The 14,127-nt window shown below is 36.1% G+C and overlaps 1 protein-coding gene across 6 annotated transcripts in view; it reads left to right on the forward strand.

The window, feature by feature from the left end:
* Positions 1–14,127, forward strand: part of SMYD3 (SET and MYND domain containing 3) — a 372,579-nt gene that overhangs the window by 291,878 nt on the left and 66,574 nt on the right. For all 6 annotated transcript variants that reach the window (XM_035321618.1, XM_035321619.1, XM_035321623.1 and 3 more), the window contains 2 exons: positions 841–943; positions 8,959–9,069. In XM_035321618.1, the coding sequence (XP_035177509.1) occupies positions 841–943; positions 8,959–9,069 (214 nt within the window). The remainder of the gene's footprint in view (positions 1–840; positions 944–8,958; positions 9,070–14,127) is intronic.

Raw genomic sequence — 14,127 nt, forward strand, 5'->3', positions numbered from 1 at the left:
TCACAACTGACATTTCATGAGGCTTGAAGGACTATCAGTAGAGTTAAGCCTTTTGATAGCCCTTTAAGAGTCAATAACTAAATAAATATGGTTTGGTGCAGGGCTGTGACCCTTGGTAACATCCTCTGTTTTGCCAGCAACATTGTGAATCTTGAGTTGCTGAATCAGGCAGATGGGGAACGTAAATAAAGACAGCCAGAAGATGGATAAGCCAAAAATTCTGCTTCCAGCCTGGTGATGCCAGAAATGATCTTTCAGTCAGTCATTCCCATAGGGGAAGAAACATCAGACCTGAATCAGCTGTGAAACTGTTCTTGGTCTGGCAAAGTCAATTGTTTCTCAGCTAATGAAATGTGGAAATCAGAAGTACATGGAGGAGGATGTTCTTACGTGCCCTTTTAAAAGAGGGAAGGTTCCACTATGGGCCAAGTTAACTAGTAAGGTGTATGTTTTTAGTGCCCTGAAACTGAGCAGAAGCAGCAGAAATAAAACACAGTTCTACTGGATAAATCTTTTATTCTGAACTGTTCTAAGCTGCCTCATTGTCAGCTTGCCTGCTTTGCCCTCTTCCCTGAGAAAGGCCTTTAAGAGTGTCGCTGGGAGTCCATCTCCTTCTTCCCCTGCAGAGTACAAGGAGGGCAGGAACATGTAAACAGGTCCAAGCATAGGTCCCATTAGAAGATTTATATTAATTGCTAAACATTAATTTTTCTCCCCTAACCAAGAGTAGCTGATTTACCAGAGATTTTATTTGATAGCTATTTTTAAATGATGTCTACTGTAATGGCAGCAAACTAAAGTTCTTTCTCTCTCTTTCTCCAACTCTACCACCCCTCACAGCATGTCTTTACTGAATCACAGCTGTGACCCAAACTGTGTGATCGTTTTTGAAGGATACCAGCTTTTACTTCGTTCTGTCCGAGAGATCCAGATTGGTGAAGAGGTAATTAACTTGTCCTCCCTTCCATCACAGACACCTGCAACAGTGACATCTCCCTAAATAAATTCCAGACTGCAGGGCCACCAGCTTAATATTTTGATGATATATTGATGCCAATTTCTAGCACATAGCTATCAGGGAGAAAATGATAAATAGAATCATCTCTTCACACTGCCTGGGCCCCATAATCATTACTACTCATAAATCACCAGCAGTCTTGATAAATTCTTGTTCCTCCTTTCCTCCTTTAGGCACTTCATTTTGTTTGTATTTGGATGTCTTTACCCTGATAGAAACACTTAGAATATTTCTGGGTGGAATGCAGCATTCACTAAGTCAGGGCAACAATAAGCATTTGTCAGGCTGTAACCATGCTATTGTTGTAAACCTTTCATTGACAGTGAAAGTAGCAATGTGAGGTTTGTTTTCTTCATTTTACTAGGAAAGAATTCAAAATATCCCTCTCGAGAGATTTCTGATTTTGGACTAAGTTATTGTCAGCTTTGTTTTTAAGACAGCATTTGTATTTCTTCTGAAAACAGTCATTTGTGGCTAGGTAACCATTTCAAAGGAACTGTCTTTCAGAGCAACACAATGCAGAATTTGCTTAGTAAGGCCTGCAAAAACAGGTATATACGTAACTTCACATGCACCAACGACCTATGCAGATCTAGCTCTTAGTTATTTCAAAATCATGATCTAATGTAAATGCAGTTCACGTTTTTGCTTCAAGTTCTGGGAAGATCAAGGGTTTATGTACTCTAATTTAGGAGCAGTACCTCCTTTTCTCCCTATAAGTTGTTTTATTATTATTTTTTTTTAATCCATATTAAAGATATGTAAATAGTAAATAGTAAAATGTACAGTAAAATAGTAAAATGTAAATAGTAAAATGCATTTGTAGGCAAAATAGTGTGGAGAACCAACAGAAATGCTTTTGCTTGTTTACTTTGCCAAGAGAAATCTTCTAAGATGCAATTTTGTAGAGCTAGTAAGTGTAGCCATTATTCTGTCTGGCATCCTTGTTCAAGCCAAATTATGTGTACTTTTCTTGCATTTTATCTATATATCTTTGCTTCCCAATTCACCGAGATTATTTATCTAAATATACAGTGGATTTTATTTAATGCTTTCCCAGTATGTATTCAGGTTAATTACTAGAGTTCTTAAATCTTATTTTTATGTACATGGGTATATTTTTCCAAATAAATTGTGTAAATCAATTATTTGTGGCAAGCAGCTTTTGCACAGTGGAAGAGGCACTCAGGTAGCCCCAGAGTGGTTCTGGAGTGATAAGTGAAGTAGAATTTCCTTGAATGTATGAATGTCACTCGCTAGTGCTACAACTGTAAGGCAATGACCCAAATTTCAGACTTTTGTTTTAGGGGTCTATGACCAACAGAAGTCTTCAGGTTAAAATCAGTGGTGGAATAGATACGGTGCAAGTTACAAGTCATTTGTAAAGCTGTAAGTATAAATGATAAAGCAGGACAGACAGAACCACTTTGTCTACAACGACTTGGACAGCTGCATGAATATGAGCTTTAAAATGACTGCACTTTATGTGAACATACCATGTAAGAACATGTAAGATATGTATGTCCTGTATTAAAACAAGCACTATCGTGATTTAGTTGGAAATAAAAGTTGCAGTCTGAGGAACGTGTTTCTTTAAACAAGGATGTTTCTAAGGAATAAAAAGGGGCATAAGTGAGAAAGTAAAGATGCGAACTATGCATTAGTTTAGATCTGTTAGGGGAAGAAGAAGAGAAAGAAAATTATGAGGTTATATATATATGAGCTAGCAGTTTAACTTTATTTTCAACACCCAATTAAGTTTCTTCTTATGCAACTTGCTATTGTTTTTCATTCTATCTGTGTTCTGCATGCTAGCTGTAGTAAAACTCCTTTCTACACTGCCTTAGTGCTTGCCTACAGCAGGGTGAGGCTCACTTTTCTTACTAGCTGTGTATTGAATTTAAACACCTGTGCAAATGGAACCATGTTACCTGTTCTAGCCTGAATTTTTCTTATATTACTGAGGTCATGATCTGAACCAATAGGAAAGAAAATACATATTAGAGAGGAATCTGATTGGGTTTTCTGAATAAATCAAGTGTTCTCAGATGATGTGAGTGGCGTTGTGTCAAGATATGAAGCAACAAGGAATCTTACATAATTATCAGCAGTAGAAAAGCAGATTTATTCTGGAGTCACATGCCTCAATCATACTTTAGAGTGCTTTTGCTATGAACAGTAATTATATTGGTCATTACTGAAAAAATGTATGCAAGACTATGAAAAGTGCAAAATTTTTATATTTCATGATGGAAGTTGTTCTAGTTCCATTTTGGTCTTGTGTCTAGGTAGACTTTGTTGATTTGCATGTTTTTTCACAGGAAGCCATGTGGCATTTAGTGGTTTTTAATTAAATTTTGCTTTGGGCTTTGAAATTTGTTCAAGGCCAAAATGTATATCAGGCAGTAGGAAATTAGGACTTTTCAGGCAGAAGAAAATGTTTGCCTGAATCCTTATAGAGTGAAAGTGCTAAATTTTATGGTGTTGTATATTTGGAAAACTAATCACTCCTAAAATCACACGCAAAAATTCTACCCATTTAGTCATTTTTTTGTGGTTCCTTTTGTGTTGCAGTCCTGAAGCGCTAAGAAATCATGAGTCATGAATGTTACTTTTTTGTAGGAACTGAAAGAAGTGATTCATGTGTAATCACTTGGTTTCCAGAGCTGAATCTCTAGGAAAATAAAATGTATTGCAGGAATCATAATAAAATACTGAAAGTTGGCAATATGGAGAATTGTCTGTTCCTTACATTTTGTTTTGTAAACCAAAAGTTCAGATTTATCTCCAGGTAAATTGTTTCAATTTTGTATTAATGTGGTTTTGTGGAATTGCATGCTTTTTGAGGGCAGAAAGTTACCATTTTAAACAAAAACGGTGTTCCCATTGGCTTTTGACTGTGAATGCTTTATTCAGTGTTCAGAATAACAGCTTTCATTTCTATCATTATGTAACTCATTCATCTGTTTAAATGGCATTTATAATCCTCACTAAATGTAGAATTTTTAAAGTGAAAATTTGGCTCTGGTAGGAAACTTTCTTCAGCCTTGGTAGCCTTTTATTTTTTCTTCCTGTCCTGACTCTCATTCTGTTATAAGTCACGTAAGGCTGTATGGATCTATACTAATACCCCCAAATTCTAGTGCTCGAGCAGCTGGCAATGATCACTACTAAACTTAAGTATTTTATGTTCTGCATCTGGCATGAATGGAATGAAGCAGGTAGGGACAAAAGAAGTGAAAGGAAGACAAGGCTTCAGTGCAATGATTTATCTCCCATGCATGGATGGGGGAGGCTGGCCTAGAAAGAGTCTCCTAACGCTACATAGACTCTACCCTGTACGAGGTTTCTGAGCACAACTGCATATAATAGCAGGAAGAAAGAAAGTATTTTTGTGGAGTTTTTATTCTACATGTCCCTACTTAAAAAGCTACAGGACTTTCTGAAACTTGCTTCCAGTAACTCAAAACTAATTATAACGCCTTTTTCCTCCTCAAGATAACAGTAGTTGTGGTGCTATCAGCTTTTGTTTCTTTATGTAATGTTACTTCAACAGTATACAAAGATTTTCCTTTCTTACACTGCAAAAATGAAATTTATGGATTACAGAGAAAGGAAAGATATGGGGAGAAATGGTAAGAAAGCAAAAATTGTTCACCTCAAGATGACCAGGGCTCCTTCAGTAATAAGGCAGCCTATCAGCTATTTTACTTCCTCAAAAAGACAAGCAGCCTGCTCTGAAGAGGTCTTTATCATTTCACTGCCTGAAGTAACCATTTTAAATAGCATCAAGATTTGGGCTATAATTTCAGTTGATTTTTCTGTTCATTACTGTGTCTACCTGGTGTTTCGCAGACAAACATAAGTTCATTTTGCCTGTTTTCCAATCATAAGTTGCATAGCTATTGTTAGTTTAGTGCATAGCTCAAATCAATTAGTCCTGCTTAAGAAACAGGATGTATTAGCTAAGGTTCACTTCTGCGCCAAAAAGGGTGCATGGTTTCACATCAATTTCAGAGTTCAGTTAGAGCAGATTTGTATCTTTCCCCAGAAAGACGTGTAACAGATGGTCCTCTTATGGTGCAAGTAATCTTTTTAATGAATACTAAATAAAATTCATAATTTCCTATGACTAGCAATAAATATCTTCTTAATAGTCTTTCAACCAAGATGTATAATATTTCTGTTATTATAATTCTGTGAGGTAAAGTTTTATATCTTTGTATTTGTCACATTACATTTCTTTTAAATAATTTTTTCCTTGAGTTAGAAGGCATGTTGATCTCATATGCCAAAACAGAAAAACCACAGCCTGTTACACTTACATATGCTGTCTCAGGAACAGATGTTTGTACACAAGCCTCCCTAAGACCCCAAGACCCATAACTGCAAAAACAAGATGACTCACTTTTTTTTTTTTTTTTTTTTTTTTTCCTGCCATTTGCATTAGAATAATTGAATTGAAATTTCTACAGAATCCTTCCACTAGAAATTTTGTAGGTTATAGCTTATAACAAAAAAAATAAAAATAAAAAATCATAAATTAAGTCCTCTGCAGCATGGCAGCACTGGAAAATTTTGTCCAAGTAATTTGGCAGATGAGGAACATGAGAAACAAACCACCATACCTATCACTGAAGAATTTCTCTGTTGAAGAAAGAAGTAGGGTTTAGACAGTGATGCATTTCCAAGGAGAAAGTCTTGAGAGTCAGTAAGTCTCATGCCTGCTAAATAACATTTATGAAGGCAGAGAACTATTTAATATATATTCTCCAGTTTGAGGAAGAAGATTTACTGCATTCTTTATAAGCATTGCAAGCTTTGGTCAGCTGAAATAATGTTTTAATTAATATCATGCAACCCACATGCAAATACCATTAAGACAACCTTTGATAAATAGGGATATTTCATAAATATGGGTAAGTTAAATGAGCCTTGCATCTAATGAAGGGATCCAAAAATTAAAACAAGTGTAGGAAAGAGACTTGAATACAGATTTTTTATGTTTAAACCATTAAATGGTTAGTGTAGACTTAGTCACCATTAGGTTGGTCATATTTCTAAATATTCTAACTGCATTTTCCCACTCAGTCTGCCAGTTGCAAACATCCTTTTCACTTATGGATTTCTCCTGGCAGGAATGGGAATTTGGACTTGGTCCTCTAATGGCAAGAGTGACTTTAAATCATTCAGATGTTAAAAGGAGATGTCAATGTGATGAAGCTTCTTGTCTTCCTCCTTCTGCCTAGTCATATGTTCAGAGCAGGTATTTAAGTGACGTTCATATCCACTGCCGTTCAGTAGCCTTTGAGAAACGACTTTCACAAATTTCTCAATGTCTTTGAGAAAAGAAATTACTGATTTCAAACTTGTTCCCTGCACATGTGCAAAAAATAAAATAAAATAAAATAAAAAATAAAAAAATGGAAAGGGAGAAAAGAATGAAGCTGAAGATACATCATGGCTGTGTTTGGTTTTTGTTTTGTTTTTGTTTTGTTTTGTTTTGTTTTTAATGCAGTATTAGAACTGAACCCTGCCTTATGATGGCTTTGACAGTAATGAAAAGGTTTAAACAATTCTCTCATGTATTTTGGCAAAAAATAAATAAGCTAAATAAACACATACAAGACATTTTTCCAGAATATTCAAGATGTCTTGCACCATGTCTAAACGTGATTGCATGCCTCTTCTTGCTGGATGCCACCTGAACCTAAAGCTCAGTAGGACATTGGTCAGAACCAATGATCTTTTTTTTTTTTTTTTTTTTTTTTCAAAGAGAGTAAGAGACAGGGAATGGGCCAGTGTGAGGAACAACAGAAAACACTTGTGAGTTGCAAGAAGGCATGAAGATCAGGAGAGAGGAGAGGACAATTGTGTTTGGAATAGCTGACGGATGAGGTTAGGGCTACAGCTTGACAGGAAACTGCATTGTGAGAAGGAAGAGAGACACATATTTCTTACCGTGCCAGAGTACGACCTTCTAGGGTAAGAAATGAGGACAAATATTGGGTGGAGTTACTGACAGTGCTTGAGAAACAGAGTAGGGAAACAAGGACTGTTAACTTGGGGTAGTAAGAGTGATCAAATATGGGGAAAAGGTGTAAAATGAGGCATGAAGGAGAGGGAGAATGGCATATCTGGGACTGACACAATGACTAAAATCAGTCCATTGTCCAAGAATGGCTACGTAAGGAGCTAGAAGTGAGGGCTGGAAAGCGGGATTAGATAACCAGGTGTGGAGAATAAGACTATAAAATTATACAGCAGCAAAGAAGAGGGATTGAAAGAGGGACAGATTGGACAGAATGGGGTAGAAGAGATCAAGCTTGGCAGAAAAGAATGGAAAAGAAATAGGCAAAATAATTTCCATCCATTCCCCACAGAAAGCTCAGAGGGAAGCCTACTGCTCCCGTGTAAAGGATTAGTACAGACCGTTCTGCTGTCAGCCAACAGCAGTGAAACAACTTCCCTCTCAGCTAGAACACAAACGAGCTGTGACAGAACATTATTTAGAAAGGAAAACCGAACAAAGTTCTCACACTTTCTAACTTTTGATTATCTGTGGAACTTGAATTTGTCTCTTTAATTAATTATGCTATTAATCTTCAATTATGAGGCCATATTTTCTTTTCTCCACAGGCTTTCTGCTTATTGACTTTACCATGTTTGGGAAAAGTGCTTGACTTTACCATCTCAGTAATCCTTTTAATATGGCCCTCCCTCAATAAGTAATCAAAGTAAACTGTAATAATAACTGGAAAAAAAATGCAAGCATTATTTTAGTTGGTATTTAATTGCTCGTTTAATTAGAATACTCATTAGTTTGCAAAATGCAGACTCTGACAGTGGATTTCATAGTCATTAGTACAAATTGGTCAGGTTTTCCTGTGATTTTTTTTGAGTGGGCTCTCATGATTTTACTGAGAACCATGTGAAAATTTTCCCAATTAGTTGAAGTGTCTAGGCTCTGAATGAAATAATGTGACCTGATTTTTTAACTCTGACCTCTATGGAGCGTTTCAAAGCGTGTTGGGTGTATAGTATAATCACTCTGTAGTGTGTGTGTCTGAATGCTGGCCTGAGCCGGGCTGTTGTTTTGTTATATTCTTTCCCTTATTATTAGTTTGTGCCTTAACAGCACTTTATATGTTTGAAGAACCCTGCAAATGGTTAGCCTTGTAAAATTCCTTCCGGCAGGCATCAAAGTGAACAAACTAAAGAGTTCTCTGTAATTCACTATACAATTTAAAATGGCACAAATGTAAGCATTTTCTTTTATTGATCATCTTAATAAATTTTCGTGTCAATAGTTTCAGCAACTTTGCAATACTTTTGTGCTACTTTGGTCATGAAGGAAAAATCACAGACACTAAAGGTGGGAATAACATAAAAGAAGCTTTTTTCAGGCTCAAATGGAGCAAAAAACATACTTGCAAGAAAGTACAGAGACAAAAATTTATGGAAATAGTTGGATGTTGTATTACACCAATGTTAAACACAAACTTTATCTTTAGAGCTAGACAGAAAATGAGGTTCCATGCACAGGGAATTCAGATGCTGAACTTCCTTTCTTTATTTCCTCTTTTATGTATTTCTTCCTCCAAGTTTGGATGAAAAGCTGCAAGAGTTGTTGGTTGTTTTTTGTTTTCCTTGTTTTCTTTTTCTGAATTTAAAATTTTAAACTATGTTAACTGGGAAATGTGAAAAAGTATTCCTCTATGGAATTTATATTTGACTTTTTTTCCTTTTGTAGATATTGTCTCTTTTTTATTATTTTTTTTTTTATTTTTTTTCCCTAGGAAATATTATTCTGTTAAGATAAAATTTCATTTTCTGCAGGAAGAATGTTGTATCCAAAAATATTACCTTAGCTACACTTTAACTAAATACGGAATTTTAATAAAACATACCAACTCTGCTTTTGTATGTGCTACACACAGCTCACCATCAGCTATATTGAATCACTGATGCCCACCAGTGAACGCCAAAAGCAATTGATGCGCCAGTATTGCTTTGAATGTGACTGTCATCTCTGCCAGGATCAAGAAAAGGTAGGTTGGATAAATAAATTTCTTGTCAATGCAACAGAATTTTCCAGAAGCTGTCTGTCAGCACCTTCCCCTCCTTTATGTAATACTTATCTTTTGCTACTAACTGAATGGCCAGAATACAGAAAAACAAACAAACAAACAAACAAACAAACAAAAAACACCTCTGCCCTCAGTCCTGTTGGTGTTGCTATGAAAGACAACCATGAAGGAAAGGAAAGCAGGAGACGTTGACCACATGGTAAGAAGTTTTTGCTAAAATATGCATTCTTCATAAAGCTACGAACCACTTTTGATTTTAAAGTGTGGTTCGGATTATTTTGGGATTCAAGGACCTCAGAAAATGAGAGTCAACATAACTTTAAGATGAAAGGAAAATATTTGTTTTTTACTATTCAAAATAATAATCTTGGAACTGAAATTACTTCTCTGATTCTAGAGGAAGGCTGCACTTATCCTCCTAATATTGTTAAATTAATTTTGACAAACACCTACATCTATAAATTCTCAAGAACTACCAGACATATTCCGGAGTTGTTAGAGCTAAGCTACACTCAAAGTGGTGAATCTCCTTGGACAACTATTTGTAGCTTTTGTGCTCTTGTTTGCAAGTTCTTGGAGCAACATGTCAGTAGCTGCAGTAGGTAAAATTATGTTTGTCATGACCTCTTATTAGAGTTCAGCCTAGCCTGGATTAATTATTTTCTGGGTTCGTTGCTTCATATTTATATAGCCTAGCCAGACTAATTCTGGGCTCCAAGCCTGAGGTGAGATCAAATAGAATATGCTAAATGATGCCAGCTTCACAGCAGTTCATCTGCTTTGTCTCTCTGGTTATATGTACGCTTGTTCCTATTTTCAGAAATGCCTATTTTGGGTGAGTCAACATACCATAGCTAAATGTGTTTTCAGTAGATCAGAGATGATATGCAAGACATTAGTGAAAATGTGATTCCAGGGAGCATGGTGTGATTCATAAAGTAATTGCTGTACAGCAAAAAGATTTAAAAAAATAAATTAACCGCCAACATTTAAAAACTTAAAGAGTGTACAGTTGTGTGAGTGTGTAATTTTGTTCAAGCCAGGATACGCCAATTAAATACATAATGTATCCTTTGATTCATCAGTAAGCATTTCAAAAAAGAGACAACAGAAAAGTTTCCGGCTTATGACATAATACTAAATGACTTCCTGTCCATGTGCAAAAGTTGTTGGCATTTTGTGCCTGATGAAGATTGCTGCCCTGCTGTTCGGAGGTAGTGAAGACCTCTGTTTGTCTTTCTTTTAAAGATGCTCACTCAAGTGCCATGAAATCTCAGATTAGTTTTGGGGAATGGCATCCCAACACAGATGCAGTGATGATTAAGAAATATAAGCATGCTAAAGAGTCTTTAAGGATTGCTTAACAGTCTGTGGGAGGGGAGACAAGTGGTGTAAAGACCATTCAACGCAGAGAATGTTTTAAGAAACAACATCCATAGACTGGTATATGCTTCACTGTAGGAGTCAACATACCACATCTATAAATATTGTAGTGAAATTATATATGTCTGTACTTATGAAAGTAATAGTCTCATCAATAGATTTAAATTAAGTACAGATATTTTTTTTTCTTTGACATTTTTAACTGTGGTTTGAATTCAACTTTTTTTTTTTTTTTTTTTTTTTTTAACCTTTTAGCAATATTCCCCATGGGGATGATACTACAAAATGTTTAGAAAGCTCCTTCTTATTACATTCTGAAATTCTGAATTTTTTTCTCATTGTTACCATGTAAGCACATCTTTGAAAGGCAAGGAATCTCACATCAACATTGTTGATGTCTATGAAGACCCCCTTGTCCTTAATTTCAGTCTAGGATGATAAGATATAATCTCCAGTAATCCTCATAGTACTGCATTTCATTGTTCTGAAGCAGAAATTTAATCACTTAACAGTTTACATGACTGACTTGGAGACAGATACTTTTCTTCTATTGATCTCATTAAGTGATGGAAAGATGGAAGGCATCTAACAGAAACTACAGTGGAAGAGAGGGTTTTTTGGTTGGTTGTTTTTGTTTGTTTTTGTTTTTGAAGTTACAGAATGACTGGATTTAAATGCCATAAAATAATCAGTTGGCAACATAATTCAATAATACCATTTCTGAAATACCGCTGATATTGACACAATTTTGCAAGATACCTGGGGAATTTTTTAAAAGGTGAAGTCTGTCAACAGAATAGGCAATGGCTGCAGCTTTGGGTCATCAAGAGTGGAATATTCAACACTGATTCAATAAGTAATAATAGCCTACAGTAATTTTCTGTATTACAGTGTTGCTTTGTAAATATGCTGGGCTTCATCAACAGCAGTCTAGTTCCTAAATCTTTGTTATAGGTAAAAATGTGAGTTCCAGTTTGGCTAAGAAATGCTATATGCCTTCAAGTATGCCTTGGGTGCTGTTTTTTTTTTTTTTTTCTTCATTTTTTTCCCCATTTATTTTCTAGCTATTATCTCAGTAATATCTCATCAAAAAGCTAGAATTCCCTTTCTAACACATATAGAGATTGTAGCTTTTTGTTACTCCCAAGTTCTAGTCTTGCTGAGTACGCCTGTGCTGCTGAGCATCTACTAGAGACCAGTAAAAGCAGACAAATCACTCTTGAGATGCACACATCCATTTACAGCAAAACTACACATCAAATCCTTTCCACTGTTCTTTTATTCTACATCTGTAATTATTTAAATGATCCTGAAAAGTCTGTGGGAAATATACATTAAAGTTTATATGAAGGCATATAGACCTTCAATGTATATTTTCTTGCTTGCAAATATGCTTATTTATAAAAGTACAAGTTTGTTATTAATTAAATTCATGGTGTCTTCTGATATATTTTTTGAAGACTTGTTCTTTTAGTCATCTTCTGTGCTCAGCTGAAGAAGGAAGGTGATGATATCAGGTTTCTGTTTTCAGATCAGTCACGGACTTCATAAGTAACCTTGGGTAATCCCTTTCATTCAAAAGCAACCTTACTGTTTTCTGAGACTTTGCCCTTATTTTCATAATTAGTGAGAAGCTACCATTTTAGTTGGAGCTGGCCAGATTTTTGACTAAAAACCAGACCAGTCTGAATAAAATGGGGATCAATTTTAATGAACAGTCTGTGATGCTTTGCTCAGTTTCCCCACATGCCATGTGAGGATGGAACTTCTTAATTCTGCTGAGTATTCTGATGCACAAATAATGATAGAAAAAGATGCTGCATTTTCCAAGATCGTTTAGCTTTGAGTGCTGGATTTCATTTAATAATTCCTTGAAGTGGAGTTATTTGAGATTTGTCTGTTTTGTGCAGTTCTCATTCTCATGTGGTTATCTTAGCACTACTAAAAAAAAAAAAAAAAGAAAAAAAAAAAAAGTCATATTTAACCTCAGAGAGAGCCAAATAACAGGTTTAGCCTACAGAATGCTATTAGTTTCTCCTATTTCATTTAGAGATCTAATCTAAGCCAGTTTTTACCCTGCCTCCATATCCAAAGAGACAGTCAGCTCATTCATACTCTTTTGCAATAGACATTTATGAGAACTGGATTGGATACAGGAGGTTAAAGGAAAGCCTTCAAACTAATACCCACACTTCAGATGGATGAAGTTAGGTGAGATAAATTATGTTGCTCCATGAAGTATGTATAAACACAAAATCAAGAACTGCATGATTGTCTACCTGTACTAGCTGACATGGATTGCACAGAGTGCAGTTACACCTACAAAGGTTTCAGCACCCTACCATCCACATTGTGGGCAAAATCTGTTCACACAGATCACTTTGAGCATTTGTATCTGATTGCTACTGTGAACATACTTATCTTACAGCCAGTTTTACCATTTCTTTACTGTTACTTGTGCTAAAATTGATTAAAGTAGGACAGTGGTTACATAGTACTACAATCATGCAGTTTAACTGTATAGAATCATTTGGGTTGGAAAAGGCCTCTGACATCATCTGATCCAACTTTTAACTTAGCACTGCCAAGTCCACCATTAAACCATGTCACTAAGAACTACATACAAACAAGAGTAGTGTGTCAAAGTGCTCTTTTGCCATTCTAAGTTATGTGATTCTGCCAGGACTTTTTTTTTAATTATTATTTCAAGTTTCTGATGAGCTGTGATTTAAGGTTCAGCGTGTCTGTGGAGAATTTTTTTTTCATTTGTCATTTACATGTAGTATAAATATGTGTAATATTTTGTGCCATAGCTGTATAAAACAGGAAAATTCACTCTGACACCCCCAGTGACTTTAACATTCACAGTCACTTTGTCTTTATGGTTAGATTTGGCAGCTTCATGCAGCAGAGTAATCTTCTCTAATTGCTGCCGATTTACAGTTCACTTGCACAATTGTCTAGATCTGAGTCTATTATATGTCAAACTCTGCATCTTCAGGTATACTTATGCAGCACCCCAACCACAGTGATCCTGTTCAGCTGCAGCTGATGCATGCTGACACGTTCAGTGTGAGCAGACATAGTGCTAGAACAAGTGGAGAGGTCCTTGTCTGCACAGATGCCCTGCCATTAACTACTGTGTGAGCTGATGTTCCTCACTACTGTTGAGAGGACTTCATGAAGAATCTCTGCTTGCATTAGTAGCTTTCTATGTGCTTGTCCCACTGTCAGCACAGCCATGGACAAATCCAGGCATCTAGCTGTCATCAGGGGTAAGAAAATAGGCAGGCAAATAGTGGCAACAAGCTCTAGCTTTGGATCTCAAATGATTGGGCCCCAATGTCGGCTGCTTTTCAACTCTAGGAGGTAATACCATAATGCTGGCCAGTCTCTTTCGGCAACTGGTTCAGCAGCCTGGGTGCCGATTTAACAGGAGAAGAGAAGCATGTGCTAACACACCAGTGTAAACAGGTTAAGGTAAGATTAGGACGACCCTTTGGGCAGCACATTCTGCCCAATTAAATGGTATTAACTGCAAATCTAACCAACATTTTTAATTGATTGTGGCTCAAGATGAGAAACAATTCAGTAACTAAAAGAGGGAAGAAAAGGACCCTTTTTAAGTATGTTTGT

The sequence above is a fragment of the Oxyura jamaicensis genome, chromosome 3 (assembly GCF_011077185.1).
Source record: "Oxyura jamaicensis isolate SHBP4307 breed ruddy duck chromosome 3, BPBGC_Ojam_1.0, whole genome shotgun sequence".
Taxonomy (NCBI): Eukaryota; Metazoa; Chordata; class Aves; order Anseriformes; family Anatidae; genus Oxyura; species Oxyura jamaicensis.